We start from the raw sequence: 22,247 nt of genomic DNA on the forward strand, positions 1-22,247 counted from the left end.
GTGCTCTATACTGGGACCAGGGATGAGTGGGGTGGGGGATACTCTGGCTGCACTCACAGCGCAGGGTCCTGAAGCGTTGGGTTTGGGCTCCAGTGAGGAGGCACAGCTCAGGAGGTCTGTCTGACATGCACTTACTGTAGATGTCTAGGACCCCAGTTGCGGTACTGTGCTGCTCACTGCCGGGGCATGGTAGTGGTTACACATGGGTTATGGCTGGCAAGCGGCTCCCTGCACAGGTCCCAATGTGATGTCTGAGGTCAGTCTGGATGTTGGTGTGGCAGCACTCCTGGCCTCTGTTGCTCCCCTCTACAAGATGGCATGGGTTCCAAGCCAAAGTCGAGCCACCCTGGGAGTGCCTACAGTGGCAGTGGGGGCTCCCTGTCTAGGAGAGCCCTATCTGCCAGTCTCCGGGACTACTGTGAGATCTAACTGTCCCTTACTCACACACACACACCACACATGTCCACACATGCCCCTTTGACTCTTTTACTCTATCACACTATCTTCCTCCCTGCTGTCCTGTTGGCAGCCATGTACAAATAGATGTCATTCCATATGTCTTAAATGGAACACATTCCCTACCTCTCCTCCTCAGTTGACAGATCTGCTTCTGATCTCTGATTCCTCTCTTCCTCTAGCCTCATATCCACTTAAATTTCTGGTTTCATTTCCCTTTAGACACCTCCCCAATTCCCAACATTGCTACTTAAATTCTGTCCTATCAATTTATTTCCAGAATGACTGCAGTGGCCTCATGGAATCTCCCAGACCTTTGAGCCATCCTCTCTTCCACTGCATCAGTTTCTAAAATTCAAATAAAAATCAAACATGGTCTTGCTAAAAATTCTTTTTCACACCTCTGCCAATACCTACACAAAAATATGTCTTCTGACCACAACTGAGTTATCAACATCTTCTTCAACCCTTTCCTATCCTAGCATTTATTTATATTGAACTAGCAACTGTTCCTTAAATATACCTTCATGCCTTTGTGCCTTAATTCACATTGTGTCATCAGGTGGTATGCCCTCCTGGCTCTTCATATTCTCACAAGATCCTTCAGATTCCAGTTTATAAGTCCTTTTCTCTTGGAAGCTTTCTCTTACCTCACTAATGATATTTAACCCCTTCTTCCTCCGGGTTGTCATAACACAAAATTATTTATTATAAATGATATAGATGTTTGCCTTCCCAATTTGAAATCAAGAGCTATGGTATAAATTGTCTTTGTATCTTTGAGAACCAATATATGACTGAAATACAATAGACATTCAGGAAATATTTCTTTAATAACATGAGGCATTAACAGTAAAGAGTTTATAAAAGTAGTTGGGGTAGGCTGCTGCCCCCATATAGACAGTGGGTCAAAATAATGGTTCAAGGTTTTGAAGAATATCTTTGGAGATACTCAACTGCTGAGGGTGAGCATTAAGAGGAGTTGATGAGTTCATGAAAAGAGAATGGAAGGAGGATTGAGTTTTATGTTCAGTAAAAAAATTCTAAAAACAAAGTCATGAATCATTAGCCCTCTTGACTTTCTTGGTGCATTTTGTTTTCAATCATTTCCTTGGAACCCCAGAGCAGAAAAAATCCTCCATAAAATGTATAAGGCTGAAATATCTATACTAAAGGAAAAGACTGAGCTAAAAATTAATATCTAACAATCTGCCTTTGATGGTGTTTGAAAAAACTAAAGAGTTGACAAATTGAACGAGTTAGCTGATTAAAATTATCTTTGTTTCCCCAACTTTGATTCTTGTGCTATCTGCATATGTTGTATAAAATATTTTTATGTAAAAAAAGTAGTGTTTCTCACATGCATTATATATGTACATAAGCCTGTGACAGCTTCATGAGTCTGTACCATCCTCATTAAAAAAAAAAAGTAGTGTTTGAGTGTTTTAAATAAAAAGGCTTCAGGATTTTCAGAGTCATATACAAGTACATTTTAAGCCTGGAGAAGTTGGGATGGTGCTTCAATCATGGTAGAAGTTCATTAACTACGGCACCCAGCTTTTTCCTCTGTAAATGTTCACCCTTGCATCTCCAGCACCCAGCATTGCTAGTCCATGGTGGGTTGTCAATGCATATTGAATGAGTGAATGGTTGTTGCCAGGAGCATTTCTACCTTGGACTGTAAGCTTCTGGAAGGCAAGAAAGTCCATAATCTCATGCTTGAATTGATGGAAATAAAGCTCAGTTATGTTTGCCATGGCTTCTACAGAGAAAGATTCTAAATAGAGGATGTCATTCCATGAGAAAAAGTTGGCCATCTATCTAAGTGGGAATAAAAACTCTAAAACAAACAAACAAAAAACCCAAAGTTGTTCTACGTGACCTCCAAAAAGAGGTCAAAATTCTGAAATCTGTATGTTTTAAGGAGGACTGCAGCAATGAAAATTCAAGATAGTTAAGTGTAGTTTTCTTATACTTTTAATATTAAGAACAGAGTATAAAGCAAACTAAACTTTATCTGTCCTTATTTAAATCAAATTAATGCATATTACACTCTTACTTTAGAGATGTTGAATTATAAATTGCTTGTACAAATAAAATAATTTGTTTAAAAGAATTTCACTTTTAAATTACACATTTTATGAGACATCTATGTTTCAAAGAAAAACACACATAAATAAAGATTCAACCCATATTAAACACTTTATGATGTTCTTATATATTCCTGTTTCTCTTAAGAAGCAACTAAAACAACTTTCCCCTTTCTTAGTGATACCACATTCAATGTCTGGGGGCTCATTATTCTTCTTGTGTGTTATTAGGCTTCTGGCTTTTCTTTCTTTTTTTTTTTCTTGTGCTAATTGCCTACTTTACACTCTCTCTGCTATGTAGACTAATAATAATTCAACAGGTATGTGAATTATGTAATCTATCAATTATTTAGAGGGTTGACTTGTATGTTACTTGAGAGTAGAGGCTGTATCTTTCATCTCTGCATTGTTAGCGTCTAACACTGGCAAACCTGTGCTTGATATTCCTGAATGTGGAAATGAACTCCTTACATTAATAAATCACCTTTATCCCTGGCTGGTGTGGCTCATTTTGCTGGGCATCTTACTGGGCAACGAAAAGCAGCTGGTTGGATTCCTGGTTTTGGGCTTGATCCTCAGTAGGGTGTGTGAGGGAGGCAGCAGATCAATGTATTGCTCTCACAGTGATGTTTCTCTCTCTCTCCCTTCCTCTCTCTCTAAAAAAATCAACCAAAATAATAATAATAAAATAAAAAAGGTGCAAACTTAAAAAATATCCTAAAACAAAATAATCAAATAAAATAAATCACCTCTAACTGCTTTTAGTCCCAAGAAGAGGAATAGATATGGGACAAAGATAAAATTTATAGAAGATTCTCATTCTTATTCTAATATTGACTTACAAAGGTAACTTTCTGTCAACCACTGACATAAATCATGAACTTGGGGTGAATCATTTTACTTCCTGAAATGCTGATGTCCAGGACTAATACTTAGGCTTCTGTTGCAAAGTGTTATGATGCTATAAATTGCAATCTTAAACCAGGTTCTGTATTACTTATTTCCTGGGGATCAAAACTTTAATAAGCAGAGGTGAAGAAAAGCTATTAAGCATTGCCAGCCTGCTGTGTCTGGAACACTGGAAGCCCCAGGTCCCAGCCCTGAGCTGCCACTACCAACTCTGTAACTCTGGACCAACCAGTTTCCCCAGCCCTGCCTCTGTTTCCTCCTTATTATACAATAAATAATCAATAATCATGTCATGTTGTTTGTTGTTGGGAGATCATTGGGGGAATCAAAAAAGATCAAAGATAACAATGCATACAAACTATGATGTTTCATTGGTAACAATATTATCATGAACAGTAGCATGGCATGAAAATTGAAGCAAATTTTAACTTTATACTATGCTCTAATCTTAGTATAATGTAGAAAGATGATACTGGAAGTAGAAATTGAAAAACAGAAGTAGAAATTATTTTAAACTTTAAGTTAATAGATTAGGAGGAAAACCAAAGATTTGTTGTTGTTAAAAAGTCAGGTTCCATAGTGGTGATTAATGTTTGGGGCAACATCAATGATTAAAATGTAACTGGTATAAAAGTAAAATTATTCACATTCTAGTGTTTATGACTTATGAGAAACACTGAACAGGCTATTTTTTAAAATGTTGATGCAATCAAAATAGAGATAGGTCACTGCTCCTTTCCACTTGTTATAAGAGCCATACCTGAGTGCAGACAGAAGTCGTAGACTAGCTCAGTGGAGGGCCGAGGCAGGGGCTCCCCCTGGCATCAAGCAGCTACACTGGCCCAGAAAAGCATCAATAAGACCATCAAACCTCAGAGGGAAGGTAGGGGATGGTGGGGGTAAGGGGGAAAGATCAACCAAAGGACTTATATGCAAGCATATAGGCCTAACCAATGGACACAGACAACAGGGGGGTGAGGGCATGAATGGGGGGGGGGATAAGGGATAATGTGGGAATAAGGACACTTATGTAATAACCAATAAAAAAAATAAATGTAAATAACACTGGATTCCTAAACCCTGGGCTTAAGTCCCAAGGAAAGAAAGTGGTCTTGGGGTCACTGGCATAATCCATGTATTTGTGACCGGAAACTGCTGTTCTATAAACCCTCTCTAAATTAGAGCAAGGTAGTAAGATTTGGTAGCAAGTCAGAATTAAGAGACAGTAATACATATTATAAGCAGTTATATAACCAGGAAATGATTGTCTGGCATATCTTTTAGGGAAAAATGCAAGTGTAAAAATTTATATGCATAAAAAGACTCACATTAAACAAAACATGAACAGTGCCATTGGGTTAATTTTGATCTAGCAGTTAAAGAAACCTTGAATGAAGTGTTAATTTTTCAAGAACACATTGATTTTAGAATGAATTTGGATTTCATTTCTTTATGGAGATGATTACCTGGCATGGCCCTACCACAAATTTCAAGTTAATGCTGATCAAATCAACTAGGTTAGTTAAGTTCAACCCTAGTTGAAAAGATGGTTTTGAGAAAACAATAGAAAACATAAATGCTTGTTTGAAGCAATCTAAGGTAATGTAACCTATCATTTTAAACTTATAAAAGCAATAATAGTTCCAAATGTTGGCAGTAACAAATACAAATACATTTAATACATTTGCTTATCTGTTTTTTTGAGTTTCTGAAATTACTTTGGTAAATGATACATTCATCTATATTTATAAGATTATAATTAAATGTATCATATTTATGAGATTTATATAATCTTAGAGATGCTGAACAGTGACCAGTTAATTTTAAAGTGAAATAATTTTCTGTATTCATTTTTAATGAATTCATTTTTAATCTTTTAAAGATTAGATTCATGATTCTTTTTATTTTAACTCAAATTTTAGATTTTTTTAAGTAAAACAGGCTCTCTACTATTCACAAAGTAAAACTTGAGTTGTAAAAATTCTGTCTCCAAGTTTTCCTCCTGTATTCCCTTATTCAATATTGGCTGCCACAGATAGACTGAAAGTGCAGGGTCACTTTTCTTGCATCTGTGGTGGCAACCTTAGCAACAGACAGTAGGTGTTCCAGGTCTCAGGATTCCATTCTCTGACATGTGCACAGTAATCTGAGCATCCTCCTCCCTTCCTTGACTTATGGGGACAAAATGAAAAAGAGAAAAGAGACTTCCACCCAAACCTAGGAACTGCCTATAGCTCTTAAAAACAAAACCTGTTCAAAACAATGATAAAAATTAATAGCTATACTGAGTTTCTTGAAATATTTATATTGTAAAAGCAATAAGAATTTGGCTTAAACACTCATTAGTAGATGTTTCACCCTAACTATACCTGATATTTTAAAATTCATGATATATTCTAAGACAAAAAGGAAAATAAAGGTTCCGTAAAATTCGTCAATGTCGGAGTTAGTTTGGATTAAGAACTAATTCTGCTTTTTACTATTGATGTTTTTTAGTAGTATTGATAATGTGTCAGTCAATGTGGAGCTTCTTGCTCCTTCACATCCTTTTGTGATTGTAGGAAATAGCCAAGATCTTAGGGGCAACAGGCTGACTGGGCCCATGATCTTTTTCTCTCTTATTGCCCCATGGGAGTTCATCCTACAGTTTAAGTTTGCTCAGAGAAAATGAGGAATATTCTTTGATCAAGGCTAAATATCCTCCAAAGAGCACAGTTTTAACCTGTCAGTTGGTTAATGAACAAGCTAAGGTCTCCTGGGGGAGTTTTACATGTAGCAATTCCAGCATTACTGTCATTTTGTGGTAGTCCACATTTCTGTGTGAAGATGGTGTCTCTCTTGAAGGGAGAGACTTTCCCCAGTATCAGTTTTTCAAGGGAGGGATAATCTTCAGACAGAAATTGTCCCTGCTCTGAAGGTTGGCCATGGTAAGGAGGTAGAAAAGATAGTTGGCTTCTCTTTTGCTCATTGTTATCTTGACCAACACTTCAGATTTATACTTCAAGGTATCTACAGGTCTGCAACCCTTGGGTTGCAAGGGTTACAGATGAGCATTGCCACTCAGAAGCAAACAGGGAGGTAGAAAAGAAAGTCATGTCTGTCATGCCAATAAATGAAGATAAGCAAGCTCTATTTTCACCCCAGATTACTCAGAGTCAAATGACTTCCTCTACTTCCCTTTTGTATCTATAACACAGTAGACATCAGCATCACCTGGAGAGCTTGGAAAACCCAGGTTGCTGGGCTCCAACTCCAAAGTTTTTGATTCAGTGGATCTGGGAAGGGGCTTAAGACTTGCTTTTCCAACAAGTCAGGTGATGATGATCCTACTGGTCCAGGGAACCACACTTTGGGAGGAACCATTTCCTTAACAACTTTTTCTCTAACTAAAGGCTTATAGATTATATGATTTGAATAATCTGGAATATTTGCTAAAAGGGGGCAGGGATCAGGATGATAAACTTTACCAAGTTACCAAGTGACATTCATGCTCTAAACATTGAGTCTCACTACCTTAACCTTTAGCAAAGTCTCATTTCAGTGTTCATCCAATCTTGGTGAGCTCTGTCATACTCAGGGAGGAATTCTCAGCCCACTCTTAAACTAGGAGGGTTAAACAAGCTGCATCTCAATTGCCAGCCATGTTTTGAGACTTATTCCCTGGCTGATTACAATGTAGATCATGCTATGCGAAGGGAACAGTGGTAGAACATTGTTGCTACTCTTCTAGTGTCGAAGAACAGCAAGGTCTTTGGAGAATATCTAGGGAATCAGTAAAGCCCTAAGAAGAAGGTGACTCCTAGAGAACCAAGTTGGGCTTGGTGCTCTAACTATCCAGCTTGCTGAGAGTTCCTGCTTCCAAGACTTACTTTGGAGATTTCAGTTTTACTTATTATTAGGAAAAACAGATTATAGCACCTCCATTTTTAAATATGGAGGTTATAATTTACATAGTAGTACAACAGCTGGTGAGTGGTGCCAGAGGCAGGCCTTGTAGCCCCAGCCTAGAGAACTATTCACATCCCTCTGGGCCCATGCTATTGAGTACAAGAAAGCCTCTGAATAGGCCCTAACGGCCTTTGTTCCTAAGAACTTCACCATCTTTATGAAATCAGGTGACAATCACTTTCATATATGTATCATTTAATAATTCCCTTCCACAGTTTATATCTTTAATAAATAATTAATAATGAAATAGATCTTACACCTAAGTTTTAAAAAAAGGTCACAAAGACAGAAACAAAAACAGCCTAACTTACTCATATCAGTTTTAAGACCAAGGAAAGAAAAGGCAGCACTGACATAGTCATCTTATGAGTACACTTCTTGCTCAAATACCAGTACTAGAACCCAGGAGATAGGACACAGGCCAAGTTACTGCAGCTATCACTGCACCAGGCTCTCATTCCCACTGCCATTAGCTCCACAGCCTCACTGGGGGCCAATGGTAAACTAAAATTTAGCAAATACAAATTGGAAACTCTTCATAAGCCAGTCCCAAGTGGAATAAATGCTTTAACAGAGACTTATAGAGTTAGTGGCCTTTAGCCTGAAAAATTAATTTTTGTGATAGAAATTATGCAAGTCAGTAGTACACTTCTATTTGTGGGCAAATCTGGGTTTTCTGATTTCACCTAAGTTAGTGTTCCCAAGATCAATGTTTTGTCTTACAGCCAACATGTTAGACCCAGGAAAATCTGCTCCACCACTCTGACATGTTCTAAAGTTATAAACTGGAATTTACACTATCTTAAACCCTCACACTCTGGACTTCACACACCCTCTGCTTGTTATGGGTCATAAACAAGGCACTTTCTTCAAAGTCTCCTTTGTTACTTTACCTGAGCTGGTTGATGCTGGAGACTTGCTGCGCCTGGAAGGTCCTGGGCTCTTGTTGGTAGTCCTGCGGGATGACGAAGCTATTTTGGTGTAAGAAGTGGACTTCACAACTCGACATTCTGGGGAAAGAACAACCACATATCATTATAGGATCATGGCAAACACCATTTAAAATGCACAACAAACTGGAAATATAAATATATGACCATCCTCAGTCACACCTATTTCTTGTCAGCCCAATGCTCATCTATAGCAAATAAATCAAGAAAAAAAGAAGAAAAGGCACAGTAGGTGTCTTCCACATCAAAATAAACAATACCCTGGCCAAGCTGAGAAGAGCTCAGTTGGTTAGAATCAGGGTTGGATCTCCTGTCAGGGCACATACAAGAAGCAACCAAAATGAATAAATAAGTGGAACAACAAATCAATGTCTCTCTCTCTCTCTCTCTCTCTCTCTCTCTCTCTCTCTCTCTCCCATCTCTCTCTCCCTCTTTCTCTCTCTTTTTCTCTCTCATTCATGCACTGGTGGGGTCCCTCAGCCTGGTCTGTGGGGATCGGGCTGAAATCAACTCTCCGACCTCCCGAGCGGTCCCGGATTGCTAGAGGGCGCAAGCCAGGCTGAGGGACCTCGCCAGTGCAGAATCCATGCACCAGGTCTCTAGTATGCATATAAGATCTTTGGTTAATCTCTTCACACCCTCCCCCCACCCCCTTCCCTCTGAGATTCATCAGTCTGTTCCATGTTTCCATGTCTGTGGTTTCCCCTCCTGCACTGAGTGTCTGCCCCCTGGTGGTCAGTGTGTGGCCGGTCAGTCTGTTAGCTGGTCAGCTGATTGGCCCGTCGCTTAGGCTTTTATATATACAGATAATCTCCCTTCCTCTTTTCTATAAGATTAATCAATAAAAATTTTTATAAAGTAAGTAATTCCCCAATTCTAGTAGTTAACCTTCTTTGCAATAATATTTTGGATACATTGAGAGTAATGGGCTGGTAAAGAAGTGATTTTGTTGGGTTTCTCTTCACCCATCTTTGAGTTATTTGTGTATATGTCTCTCTTTTGGTTTAAAGTATTCTTTCTTCCAAGAAAAATGTTAGACAAAGGTCAACCTCTTAAACCTAGATAGGAAGTGATGGATTATTTCACCATTAGAAAAGATTCCACCTATGCCAAGTTTACTTTCTTGTGAATCCTTGCAGGAATAGCTGTGGATCTTCACCATGTGTGGGAAATGACAGAATTTTCTCAGAAGAGGTAAAATCAGAGAAGAGGTGACTTTACCCTGTTTATAAGAGCACCATATGAGTCTCTGCAACCACAAGGTGGTGTCTGCAAAATGGCTTTTGGCCTGAGGCTGAGAAACAACTTTGGTTTTATTAGATTTAAATCCTTGGTGTTTGTGTTCATTAAGTCCAACAGTAAACATTTTAATTAGTAAAGAGCTTTTTATTTTCCTCTTAGTAAATGTGACCAATTATGATGTTCAAATTTACATATCTTATTCTTGAGGAACCATTTTTAATAAATAAAAATATTTGTATTATTGTAATGATAATCAATGTTCACTGTGGATAGAAAATATAAAGAATATTTTAAAACCCACCCATTGAGTGATACTTTTTATTTGGAGAGTGGTGTACAAATCTAGCATTTTTTCTACTCATTTATATAGTGGGATTATTCTGCACATATCCATCTGTTACTAGCCCTTTTCACACCACAATATACTGTGAGCACTTTCACTTTTCCTTGTAATGGTTACAGTGCATTTCACTGCATGGATGTACCATAATTTGCTTAGCTAACTTCCTCATGTTGGACATTTAACTCAATTTCAATATTTTACTATTATTAATAACATCTTTGTAAAATGAATGTGCTGTTATCTGATTATTTCCTTAGGATAGATTTAGTCCTTGGTATTTGAAATTTAACTTATAATAACTAGAAATCATGAGGTGCATCATAGTTGCTCAAAATATTTTCTGAATAAATTATTAAGTGGGATTGTAGATCTAAAGACAAGTGCTTTTAAAAGCTTTTGACAAATTGCCCTCCAAGCAGGCTGACCCAAACTGTACTTTCATTAAAATATAAGAATGGTCATTTGCCTGACCCTTCACTTATCTTTTTAAAAACTCTGCTAATTTCAAAACAAATATTGAATTTCATTGCTTTATACATGAATTGGTTTGATTGCCAATAAAGTTGTATATCTCCCCCAAATGCTTATCCTTCTTTTGGCTTTTGCAATTGGGATGGTCTTTTTCATATTGGTTTGTAAGGATGCATTCTATATTAAAGTCTTGTACCTTTGTCTATCACACCATAAATATTTATCTTTATAGGCAGTTGCTGAAATATGATAACTTTTTAAATGTAGTTTTTATATAGTTTATGCATTTCTTTGTTTTCAATTTATATTTATTATTGAAAGTATTTCAGATATCCCTTTTTGTTTACCATTGATCCCCTCCACCTCACCACCTTCCCTACACCCCAGGCCTTCACCACCCTATTGTCTGTGTCCATGGGTTATTCATATATGCATATAAGCTCTTTGGTTTTCTTTTAAAGTACAGTAGTTTAAAATTATAGTCTAATCTATTAACTTTTTCATTATGCATTTTAAACCATTTTATACTTTAGTAACAAAGGATTCATAATAATTCCAGATCTAATTCTGATGCCTGACTTTAACTGAAAATTATCTTCCCTATATATGCAATTCCAATTTTCTAAGCTCAAAAAATGTTCTTTCCCTTTTATATTCTGAATGGTTTTATATAAACACTAGAGGCCCGATGCACGAAAATTTGTGCACTCGGGGGGGGGGGGGAGTCCCTCAGCCAGGCCTGTGCCCTCTCTCACTCTGGGACCCCTCGGGGGATGTCCACCTGCTGGCTTAGGCCCACTCCCCGGGGGATCGGGCCTAAGCTGGCAGTCAGACATCCCTCTGGCAGGCTGGGAGCCCTCGGGGGATGTCCACTTGCCAGCAGGGAGCAGGCCTAAGCTGCAGTCTGACATCCTTAGCACTGCTGAGGAGGTGGGAGAGGCTCCTGCCACCACCGCTGTGCTGGCAGCCATCAGCCTGGCTTGTGGCTGAGCAGAGCTCCCACTGTGGGAGCGCACTGACCACCAGAGGGCAGCTCCTGCATTGAGCATCTGCCCTCTGGTGGTCAGTGTGTGTCATAGTGACCAGTCATTCCCAGTTGCTCTGCTGTTAGGGTCAATTTGCATATTACCTTTTTATTATATAGGATAGAGGCCTGGTACACGGGTGGGGGCTGGCTGGTTTGCCCTGAAGGGTGTCCCAGATCAGGGTGGGGGTCCCCACTGGGGTGCCTGGCCAGCCTGTGTGAGGGTCTGATGACTGTTTGCAGGCTGATCAAGCCCCTTCAGGGTGGGAGAGTCCTGTTAGGGTGCCTGGCCAGCCTGGGTGAGGGGCTGATGGCCGTTTTCAGGCTGGCCACACCTCCCGGCAACCAAAGCTCCTAGCCTCTCCGTTTTTTCTTTTTTTTTGGGGGGGGGGGGATTTATTTATCTTCTATAATTGAAACTTTGTAGCCTTGAACAGAGCCCAGGGCCAGCCAGGGCAGGCGGGAAGCTTGGCTTCCTCCATCACCAGGGGCAACCCAAGCATCCTGCTCGCTACAGCTCCATGGCCACCGCCATCTTAGTTGGGTTAATTTGCATACTCACTCCTGATTGACTGGTGGGTGTGGCTTATGGGCATGGCTTGAGCATAGCAGAGGGATTGTTGATGTGCATGTTTCTCTTTTATTATATAAGATATTTGCCTATTTCCTCAAACCAACAAAGTAGTTCATAGCATTTAGTAAAGAAGGAAGATATGTGTACATGAAATATAAAAGTTGCAGGACTATAAATAGGAGAATGTTTCTTGAACAACCTTGTAAATTGAACTCTTAGGGGCAAAAAGAAGAGAACGGATTTACAAAGAAAGAAGAGGAGAAGGAGGAAATGGAGAAGAAAAGGGAGAGGGAGGAGGAGGAGAAAATTCTGCCTTGAGTTATAATATTTGTGGCTTTATAGCCAAAAGCAGAGGGAAAAATGAATCAGGGCGTTACTGAGCATGCCCAGGCCTCCACAATAGTTACTTAGGGCTGATGTTGGCTGTTTTGGCCTGTCCATGTGCCCCTGCAAGAGATTTCAATTGCTTTAAAAAAGAAAAAAGAAAAAAAATCTGCACAAATGGACATAGCAAAAATTAAAAGGTAGAGGTAAGCAAGAAATATTACACCAGAAGAAAAGATCAAAACCACACGGACCACTCACATGAGGTGATAGTGCCCAAGGGTGTGTCTGCAGAGGTTTTAATTCACAAAACATGTGAAGAGGGCATCCAATTAGCTCAAGGGTTTGTCCACACAACACATTCTGGAGTTGTCCAAGCCTTTGGAGATTGGCCTAGGCCTAGCCTTTTGAAGGGCATTAGCAACCATATAGGATTGCTGTAATGTTTCTGGTCCATTGGCACGCTTCCAATTAAATTTGTACCAAGTGCCCACTATGTGCCAAGCACTGAGCACTGCAGACACATGAAGAACAGACAAAGTTTTGGAACTGAAAACACTTACCACCTGGTAGTGGAGCATGGAGTCTTTTAACCACTAAGGGCTCTCTTTTGCTTTTTATTTCATAGACTTCACATTTGAAAATGTTGGTTTGTGTAACAAATTCCTTTAACTGATAATATGTTCTTTTATTATAAATCAAATTTAGGACTCTAATGAGGGCAGAATGACCAAGACTTTTTTCCACAGGTCATGAATGTTTAGTCACATAAATTTAAAATAGTGATTTTAAAATCTCAGAATCTAGTTAGCAAGAATGCATAGTTAAAATAGAAAGTTACCAGATGGTGTACATTGGTAATAACACCCATCTATGAGCTACAACATGAATTTAAAAGTTAATTTTAGCCTGGCTGGATAGCTCAGTTGATTAGAGCATCATCCCATGTGCCAAGGTTGTGGGTTTGATCCCAAGTCAGGGCACATACAGGAATGTCACATGCCACAGGTGCTGGAATTGTTACTTATGGCTCCAGCTACCAACCAGGGCTCTGGATCAGCATAATAGAACCAATCTTGCCAAACGAAGTTTAAATTTTTCCAGCTACCAGAAAGAAACTAGGTATTTTAGTTATTTAGTCAGTCTTAGAGCAAATGTAAGCATTTCATTTGATTTTTGAAGAACTGAAAAAAACTTGTGGGCTCAAGCCATTCTTTTATAGCTTTTCTTGCTGCTCTTGAATTTAGTTCTCAAGGTATTATTAATCTATGAAAATTACTCACTTACTGGTCTGCTTTCTCAATTCATGCTCCAATGGCATATTAAAAAGACAAAACAAACATGTAATAGCTGCTCAATAAATATTGGCCTGAATTGCTATTGATCCTGTAACTATTTGTGTGAACTCTTGCTATTCACTGAACTAATCCAAAGTCTCATTTTACTGATGAGGAAACTAAGTTTCATAAAGAACAAATAACTTGCATCAGACCCTAGGTCTCTTTTTTTTTTTTTAAATATATTTTATTGATTTTTTACAGAGAGGAAAGGAGAGAGATAGAGAGTCGGAAACATCGATGAGAGAGAAACATCGATCAGCTGCCTCCTGCACATCTCCCACTGGGGATGTGCCCGCAACCCAGGTACATGCCCTTGACTGGAATCGAACCTGGGACCCTTCAGTCCGCAGGCTGACGCTCTATCCACTGAGCCAAACCGGTTTCGGCAGGTCTCTTGGATTGGTGACTCCCTTACCCTCCCAGTATCTGATATTGTGGCATAAGCAAGCTGTTCCATTGTGACTAAAGTCTGGAAAGTTTCTGTCAATGTCCAATGTCATGGGAAAACAGACAAGTGGGTGAATAGTGAGAAAGATGACAAATAACCAGTTCTCTTATCAACATTAAATTAAATTTGTAAAATACTAATGCTACAATTTTATCAAGATGTCTATTGCATCAGAAGAAAAGAAACAATGAACTCTCAAAAGTGAAGTTATAGTAAAGTATAGCTTGAGGGATCATGGAGTCTGAAAGATAATTAAAAATAATACAAATCTTGCCTGACTGGTGTGGCTTGGATGGTTGAGCATCATCCTATGCACCTAGAGATCTCTGGTTGGATTCCTGGTTAGCACATATGCCAGGGTTGCAGGCTTGACCCCCATTAAGGGGTTTGCAGGAGGCAGCCGATCAATGTTTCTCTCTCATTGATGTTTCTATCTCTCCCTTCCTCTCTCTCTGAGAAAATCAATAAAACATATTTAGCCCAGCTGGCATGGTTCAGGGTTGAATGTTGACCTATGAACCAGGAAGAGATGGTTCAATTCCTGATTAGAGCACATGCCCGGATTGCAGGCTCTATCCCCAATGTGGGGCATGCAGGAAGCAGCCAATCAATGATTCTCTCTCATCATTGATGTTTCTATCTCTCTCTCACTCTCCCTTCCTCTCTGAAATCAATAAAAATATATTTTAAAAATTACAGATCTTATACCACTTGCCTTAAAGATAAGAGTGAAACTTCATGAGTTAAATTGGGGATTAGAATAATTCTTAAAGGTTTCATAATAGAATCAGAAATAAAACAATTATAGTAACTGTTCCCCCCACCCCCCATCCCCAGGATTAAAATAAAAACAATTGAAGAAAAGTGCAGCACCAAGCCATAAATTAGAAAAGAAAACAAAAGACTCCAATCATCTTTCCCATTAAAGTTTAGATTTTAACTATTTTAATTAATTGAAGTGGGAATGGTATTTTCTAATGCAGTAAAGGACAAATGCTGAATTACTTTAGAGAATGCCAAAATCTTTGTGAGCTTAAAACCACATTTTAGAAACATGGTGACTAATCCTATCTAATAATAGACAAACATGGTAATTGACCGTACCTTCGCTATGCCTCCCATTGGCTAATCAGCACGATATGCAAATTAATAGCCAACAAAGATGGCGGTTAATTTGGATATATAGGTGCCCAGCAGCTATCGGCTATCAGAGCCTGCAATCAGATCTGAGAGGTCCCCTGCCCAGGCCTGACACCTCGGTCAGAAGCGTTAGGCCTGGGCATGGGCAGAGCCGGGATGGTGGGGAGCAGGGGGGGAGCCAGTGATGGTGGGGAGCAGGAGCGGACCCGCAATTGCGGGGGAGTTGGGGATCCCCTGCCCAGGCCTAACGCCTCTGACTGAGGCGTTAGGCCTGGGGAGGGAGAAAGCCTGCCATCCACGGAAGCCGAGGGACCCGTGGCTATGGCATTAGGCCTGGGCAGGGGTGGAGCCGTCAATCGCAAGGAGCAGGGGCCGAGTTGGTGATCATGGGGAGCTGGGGGTCCCCTGCCCAGGCCTAAGGCCTTGGCCAGAGGCATTAGGCCTGTGCAGGGGCAGAGCCAGTGATCATGGGGAGCAGAAGCTGAACCTACAATTCAGGGAGTTGGAGGTCCCCTGCCCAGGGCTAATGACTTGGCCAGAGGTGTTAGGCCTGGGCAGGGGTCAAGCCGGCAATTGGTGTGAACTACAGAGGAAACACCTTTTCTGACTGCTCATTGGCTTAGCTCCCTGTATGCCACTGGTAATATTCTTAGTAACTTGGGTAATAAGAATCCAAATAGGTGATCTAGGGTTTTTTACCACACTCCTAGAGAAAAAAAGGAAGGTCTGCTGCTGGAGGGTTAAGAAATGTCATATCCTGTCCTAGCTGGTTTTGCTCAGTGGATAATGCCTCGGCCTGCCCACTGCTGGGTCTGGGTTCAGTTCTGACTAAGGGTATGTACCTAGGTTGCAGGCTTCTCCCTGGCCTGGGCCCACGTCAGGGCTCATGCAGGAGGCAACCAATCAAAGTGTTCCTCTCACTTTGATGTTTCTCTCTGTCTTTCCCTTTCTCTTCCACATTCTCTAAAAATCAATGGAAACATATCCTCAGGTGAGGATAAAAAAGAAAGAAAGAAATGTCATATCTTATGAAAGACACATCTTGAAAATGCCTAAAGAAAGTTGTCATTTTTTCATGGTAAAGGGACTGGAGTCCGTGTTGATGAAAACACCTTGGTGGCTGCGGTGACTGGCAGTGGCTGCAACAGCAGGGTGATGGGGCTGGTGCCTTCCCCTGATCAGCCCGGTCGCCTCCCACAAAGGGAGGCCAGACTATGGCTTAGGCCCGCTCCCCAAGGGGAGCAGGGAGCAGGGAGTAGGACATCCCCTGAGGGCTCCCAGTATGTGATAGGGGGCAAGCTGGGCTGAGGGACCCTCCCCTCCAGTGCACAAATTTTTGTGCACCGGGCCTCTAGTAGTCTATAAATGGCCAGTAAAGTAGAAAACTTTATGTGTTCTCACAAAGCACATTTTCACAATCTCCCAGCAAGGAAGAAAGCAGCCACCTCCATTCTCCCTCTCTTATGAGGGTATTTGCCTTTGGGGGATAATCACACCATTCTGCATTCTGATACTTTAGTACCGTTGTGCTCTCTAAAAGGGCTGCATTTCCTTTGGCTTCAGAGACACTGGACAATGTAAACACTCCTTAAGAAAGAGGATATTGAAGGACTATGAGGTAAGCCACTTGGAGGGAGCTGCAGGATAGTAATTTCTCTTGCTATTAAAGATTGCAGCCTACCAAAAGTATAGAAAATCAGATCAAACATATTAATTAGGTCTCTGGTGACTGATTCTTCCATACCAAGCAAGCAAGGTTTGGTTTGATCTCTGATTCAGAAAGTCCCTATATTCTCAGTTTTGTAAGAGCAGAAGTATCATTCTCCATATGGTCTATAAGATCAGCTTTACAAATGTTCTTTGGTTTTGGTTAAAAAGAACTTAAAGTAGTTCCCACCTTCATCAAGGACCCAAACTTTAGACACTGGTGTTCTTCAATATACAGATTTAGAGAGACAACCCAGATGCAGATGTATAGACAGGAGACTGGTTCCCAGTGGCATGAGAACTTTCACTTATGTAGATTTCCCCCACTCAAGAATAGCTGGTAGGGAGGCTGAAGTGTTATGAATGGTGCTAACAAATAGAAATGATTACAGAATTCCACGCAGGCACCAACAGCTCACCTGAGCTCACACAACAGGTCATGCATTCAAAGGGGCCCACTTGTACCTTTGGAGAATCTTGAACAAGGCACAGGTGAACTCCTATAAGTGTCTAGATAGCCTTAGTGACACACTGCTTGCTGGCTAGGGAATATTCTTTAAACAAAGAATGTTTTCTCCTTTAAAATCTTTTTAAAACCAGTCAGAATAAAAACATTCTCAGGCAGAGGCCTCTCAACTAATCTCTACTTTAAATTCAGTTGTTCTGAACTGTTAAGGAGATGGCAAGTTCATCTAGAAGAATCCATTATAAACAGTAGATGTTCTGTGGCTTCTTCCCTAACCTGATTTGAAAGCAAGCTTCCTCTTACCTTGACAAAGGTACAAAGCCTCCAAAGGGAACCCTATTCTCTGTGGCTATATGCAAAAAAAAAACAGTCAGAAAGCACATTCAGTGTTAAAGACTTTCCACATATGGCACAAGGTCAATAGCCAAAAGAGAAAACTTGCAATTCTGGCTCTCTCCCTCTCCAAGTGGCTCTTACATACTCTGACTTGGAAGGAACCCTCTGAGAATATCAAGGTTATCAATGGTTACCAAATCAACTCTCGCCTTGATTCATGAATATCCTCTTTTCCTGTTTCCTTAAGTGTCTGTTCAGCTTCCCCTTGAGTAGTTGTTGGGTTTCACCACCTTCTGTCTTATGGTTTTAAAGCTTCAAACATCCTGATTAGCCTCCACTTGTCAGTGTGGGTGAGCTAAACAGAGCATTCCTAGTATGAGTGATGACTAGATTTTACTTCCTATAGAAACATAATGATTTCCACACTTCATGCCAGCATTAAAGGGAAACTCAAATGTAGGCTCCTTGCAGGGAGGGTCAGTCTGCATCTCCCCAGCTGCATGCTCCAGTAAGGACTGAGGTCAGTCCTCTCATGTCTGTGCCACCTGGATCCAAAGTCACTCCTGACACCACAGTGAAATTATCATCCCTATTGGCTGTGAGGTTTAAAATCAGTGTCACTTCCCTAAGTTGCATATGCAGCGTGTCTGGAATAAAAGCAGTCAGCTCAAAAACTCTAAACCATAGTTTTAAAATAAAATGAAGTATGTAGTAGACTGACTGAAAACAAATGCATCCTTTGGAGGGCTTAGCAAAGAGTAAAGTCCCAGAAACTGAGATTTTTTAAAACTTTCTAAAAATATAGCCACATGTGTCTAAACACAGCACCTAGACTGTCCCACCACAACTTTCAGAACACCCAGCTGAGTGCTCCAGATGGTGCACGTGTTCCCACTTGGCATGCTGCTCACTGTGAAACTAGCACAAACCAGCTCTGGAGGCGCAAAGTCAAACCTTTACATAACATCTTCAGATGTCTTTATGGCACTGGGATTTTCTGCACTAACCTCTCAATGGTCACCCCTCAGATCTACTGTTTTGATAGCATGACTGATTTTCTTCTCCAAGTACTTCCCTTTTTCCTAATAGTCAATTAAATGTTAAGTTCCCCCTACATTAACAGTTAAGAGTTATAGGGGTCCAGTGTAGTTGGGTGGCTTTGCTCTAGGAGATTACCTGGTAACCCAGTGTCTGATGGTGGGGCAAAGGTGTAACGACCACCATAACAAGAAGGTATCTTAAGACCGACAAATGAAGCAGGCAACTCTGCAGAATATAACAATTTATTATACAGTAATTTGCTTACAGGAAGATTGGGTCAGAGCAAATAGATGACCCAGCAATTCTGGACAGATTATTTTCTACTAATAGACTATTGTTATAGCACTTTGTCTTTTATAACTCAAATACTAATAATTGACAAGATAAAGGGACAAAGAACACAGTAGCACCAGGGGCCATACCATGATTGTTTATATTCAATATTATCATCAGTTTTATATTTATCTTGGTTGTCATGACATCCCAGCCATCACTATAAAAAATATTTATGGCTACATTTTAAGGAAAACAGGCAATCATCAACTAGAAAACTTAGATATGCTCCATAAGGACAGTGAGGTTGGGACACAGAGATGGAGTTGGTTTTGTTCACATCTATACGCCCAGGTTCCCTGGTGTAGTCTCAGAGTTTCAGTCCTGAGAGGAAGGAGAAAAACAGGAAGGCCTCTAGACACTGGGCAAGAAAAGATGCTTTATGCCTTGTTCTATAAGATCTTCTTTTCCTGAAACTGATTTTGGTCTTTCCTTCTTCCCACATGTTAATTGCTTTGATTAATGCCAGTTGCTAGTTATACCCCTGGTCTCTCTCTACCCACTAGATGCCAGTAGCACCCCCTTAATGTGATGACCAAAAATGTCTCCACACATTGCCAAAGTCCCCAGGGAGACATGTTGCCCCTGATTGAGAATCACACTGGATCTCTTTGTTACACCCTCAATGTTTCCAGAGGGTCCTCAATTAATTCTTTTTTATATGTTTGCATTGACTTCAGAGAGAGTAAGGGAGATGGAGAGATAGAAATATCTATGAGAGAGAAACATTGATTATCTGCTCCCTGCATGCTCCCTACTGGGGTTCAAGCCTGAAACCCAGGCATGTACACAGGACAGTGCTCAACCACCTGAGCCAAACTGGCCTGGTTCAATTTTTAAATTCTTCCTTGAGGGTGTTAATGAGCCATCACCAATGCATTTTGAACATTCTTTCTGTAGGTTTGGCCAATATGAATTGATAGTTTGGGGTTTAACCATCCATTGCAGTGTGGATGCTGTGACTGGCAATGTTGAAGGTCATCCAAATGCCTGTTAAAAGCAGATTAACATTCATTGTTTTACCCAACTCTGAGAACATGGGAACATGAGGCCTTGAAATGCTGGTGATTTCTGAGTTGAGAATCTGCAGGATGGAGGAGGGCATGATGGCGAACCTATGACACGTGTGTTAGAGGTGACATGCGAACTCATTTTTTTGGTTGATTTTTCTTTGTTAAATGGCATTTAAATATATAAAATAAATATCAAAAATATAAATCTTTGTTTTACTATGGTTGCAAATATCAAAAAATTTCTATATGTGACACGGCACCAGAGTTAAGTTAGGGTTTTTCAAAATGCTGACACGCCAAGCTCAAAAGGTTCGCCATCACTGGTATAGAGAAAGAGGACTTTCAAGTTATGCTGTGCAAATCTGAGTGTTGCAAAAAGGCCAGGAACATTGTCTGTAATCAGGTACCACTTGACCTCTGCAATAAGGCTAGCCAACACAGTGTAGTTCCGTGGTCGGCAAACTGCGGCTCGCGAGCCACATGCGGCTCTTTGGCCCCTTGAGTGTGGCTCTTCCACAAAATACCACGTGAGGGCGTGCATACAGTGGGATTGAAACTTTGTGGCCCATGCGCAGAAGTCGGTTTTCGGCCTGGGCGAGTCTATTTTGAAGAAGTACTGTTGATATTTGGCTCTGTTGACTAATGAGTTTGCCTACCACTGGTTTAATTGAATGCAAGTAACCAGGCAGGATATTCCTGTTCTTACCAATTGAGACTGGGAGTTTACAACCCTATTTATTAAGCCTGGTGGCACTGCTTCAAAATAATGCAATCATGTATCCTTTAGCTGCATTGAAGTCAGTATCTTGTCTTTCTGAAAGTCTAAAATATAATTGTAGTTGGTAAGCTTGTTTTCCACATAAAAGCCTAACCTCCCCAGAATTAAAACTTATCCCTGAAGGGAGCCTTTTTTTCCTGCTGTGATTGTCCTTAGCTGTTTGCTCAGGATCTGCTACCACTTCATCGGCTGAGGCAACTTCACCGACAACCTTCAACTTTTTCAAAGTGAAGCAGTTAATAAAATGGTGAAACTCCCTTTGGTTGGCTCTGAACATCTTCTCATCAAAAACCTTTGTGTCTTCAGTGGGAGGTTTGAAAAAATCATACATGCTGAGGGCCTTTCTCTTAATTGTGTCACTGTTGATAGGTGCATGTGTGTACCACATCATCCAGCCCAAAGATGATGCCTTCTCAGTCTTCACCAAAGTCCAACCAGGCCAACAGACTGAATATACAAATGGACAATGGCCAGACCATGTAGAAAAATGGAACTCTGTCCTATACTGCAACAAGCTTCCCAAACTTCCCCAAAGCCAACACCTTTTCTACAAATGACCAGCCAGGAATCCAGCCTGCTCTAGGAGAGACTTTCTGGAAACCAGACTATTATCTCTAGTAACTATCCAGGAAGCTAAACAATAACCCCTATAACAATCAGCCTCAAATGGTCAAGACTTGATTAATAATTGACAATGTCCATAATTTTTGTCCCTATTTTTAACTTAGGACCAACCAGAGAAAATCAAATATTAACCCTAACCAGCCACATAGTTAGCCCACCTCCTGCATCCCCATGCCAACAATCAGGGCACACCTAACATGTTGTAGGAAATAGGTTTATCTTTATCAACTAGAGTTATGACAATATCCCCAGTGTCACATTTTGGGCCTATGCTCAGTGCCGGGAATCATAGGCATGACAGTGCACATCATCTAAATTTTTATTTCTTTCTCTCTCTTTTTTTCCAAAGTGGTATATTAATTTCCTGTGATTGCCAAAACAAATAACTACAAACTTGGTGACTTAAAATGACCAAATTTATTCACCCACAGTTCTAAAAGCCAGAAGTCTGATATTAAGGTGTTCAGGGTCACAGTTCAATATCTGTTACCTCCACCCTTGTCCAAGCATCACCCTTTATCACCTAGGTTCATCATTCTGAAATCTTTCATCCACACAGCAGCCAGAGTCTTTTAGACTCATAAATCATATCATATCCAAGGACTTGGCTTAAACCCCTTCCATAACTTTCCATCTTGCTTAGACAAAATCTAAACCCCTCACTTGGTCTTCTCAATCTTGACTTAACCT

At 40.4% G+C, this 22,247-nt stretch overlaps 1 protein-coding gene across 1 annotated transcript in view; it reads right to left on the reverse strand.

Moving 5' to 3' along the window:
- Nucleotides 1-22,247, reverse strand: part of LOC102440557 (serine/threonine-protein kinase DCLK1) — a 518,233-nt gene that overhangs the window by 126,449 nt on the left and 369,537 nt on the right. Inside the window, exon 5 of the mRNA XM_006083624.3 lies at nt 8,297-8,413. Within this exon, the coding sequence (XP_006083686.2) occupies nt 8,297-8,413 (117 nt within the window). The remainder of the gene's footprint in view (nt 1-8,296; nt 8,414-22,247) is intronic.

The sequence above is a fragment of the Myotis lucifugus genome, unplaced genomic scaffold (assembly GCF_000147115.1).
Source record: "Myotis lucifugus unplaced genomic scaffold, Myoluc2.0 scaffold_7, whole genome shotgun sequence".
Classification (NCBI taxonomy): domain Eukaryota; kingdom Metazoa; phylum Chordata; class Mammalia; order Chiroptera; family Vespertilionidae; genus Myotis; species Myotis lucifugus.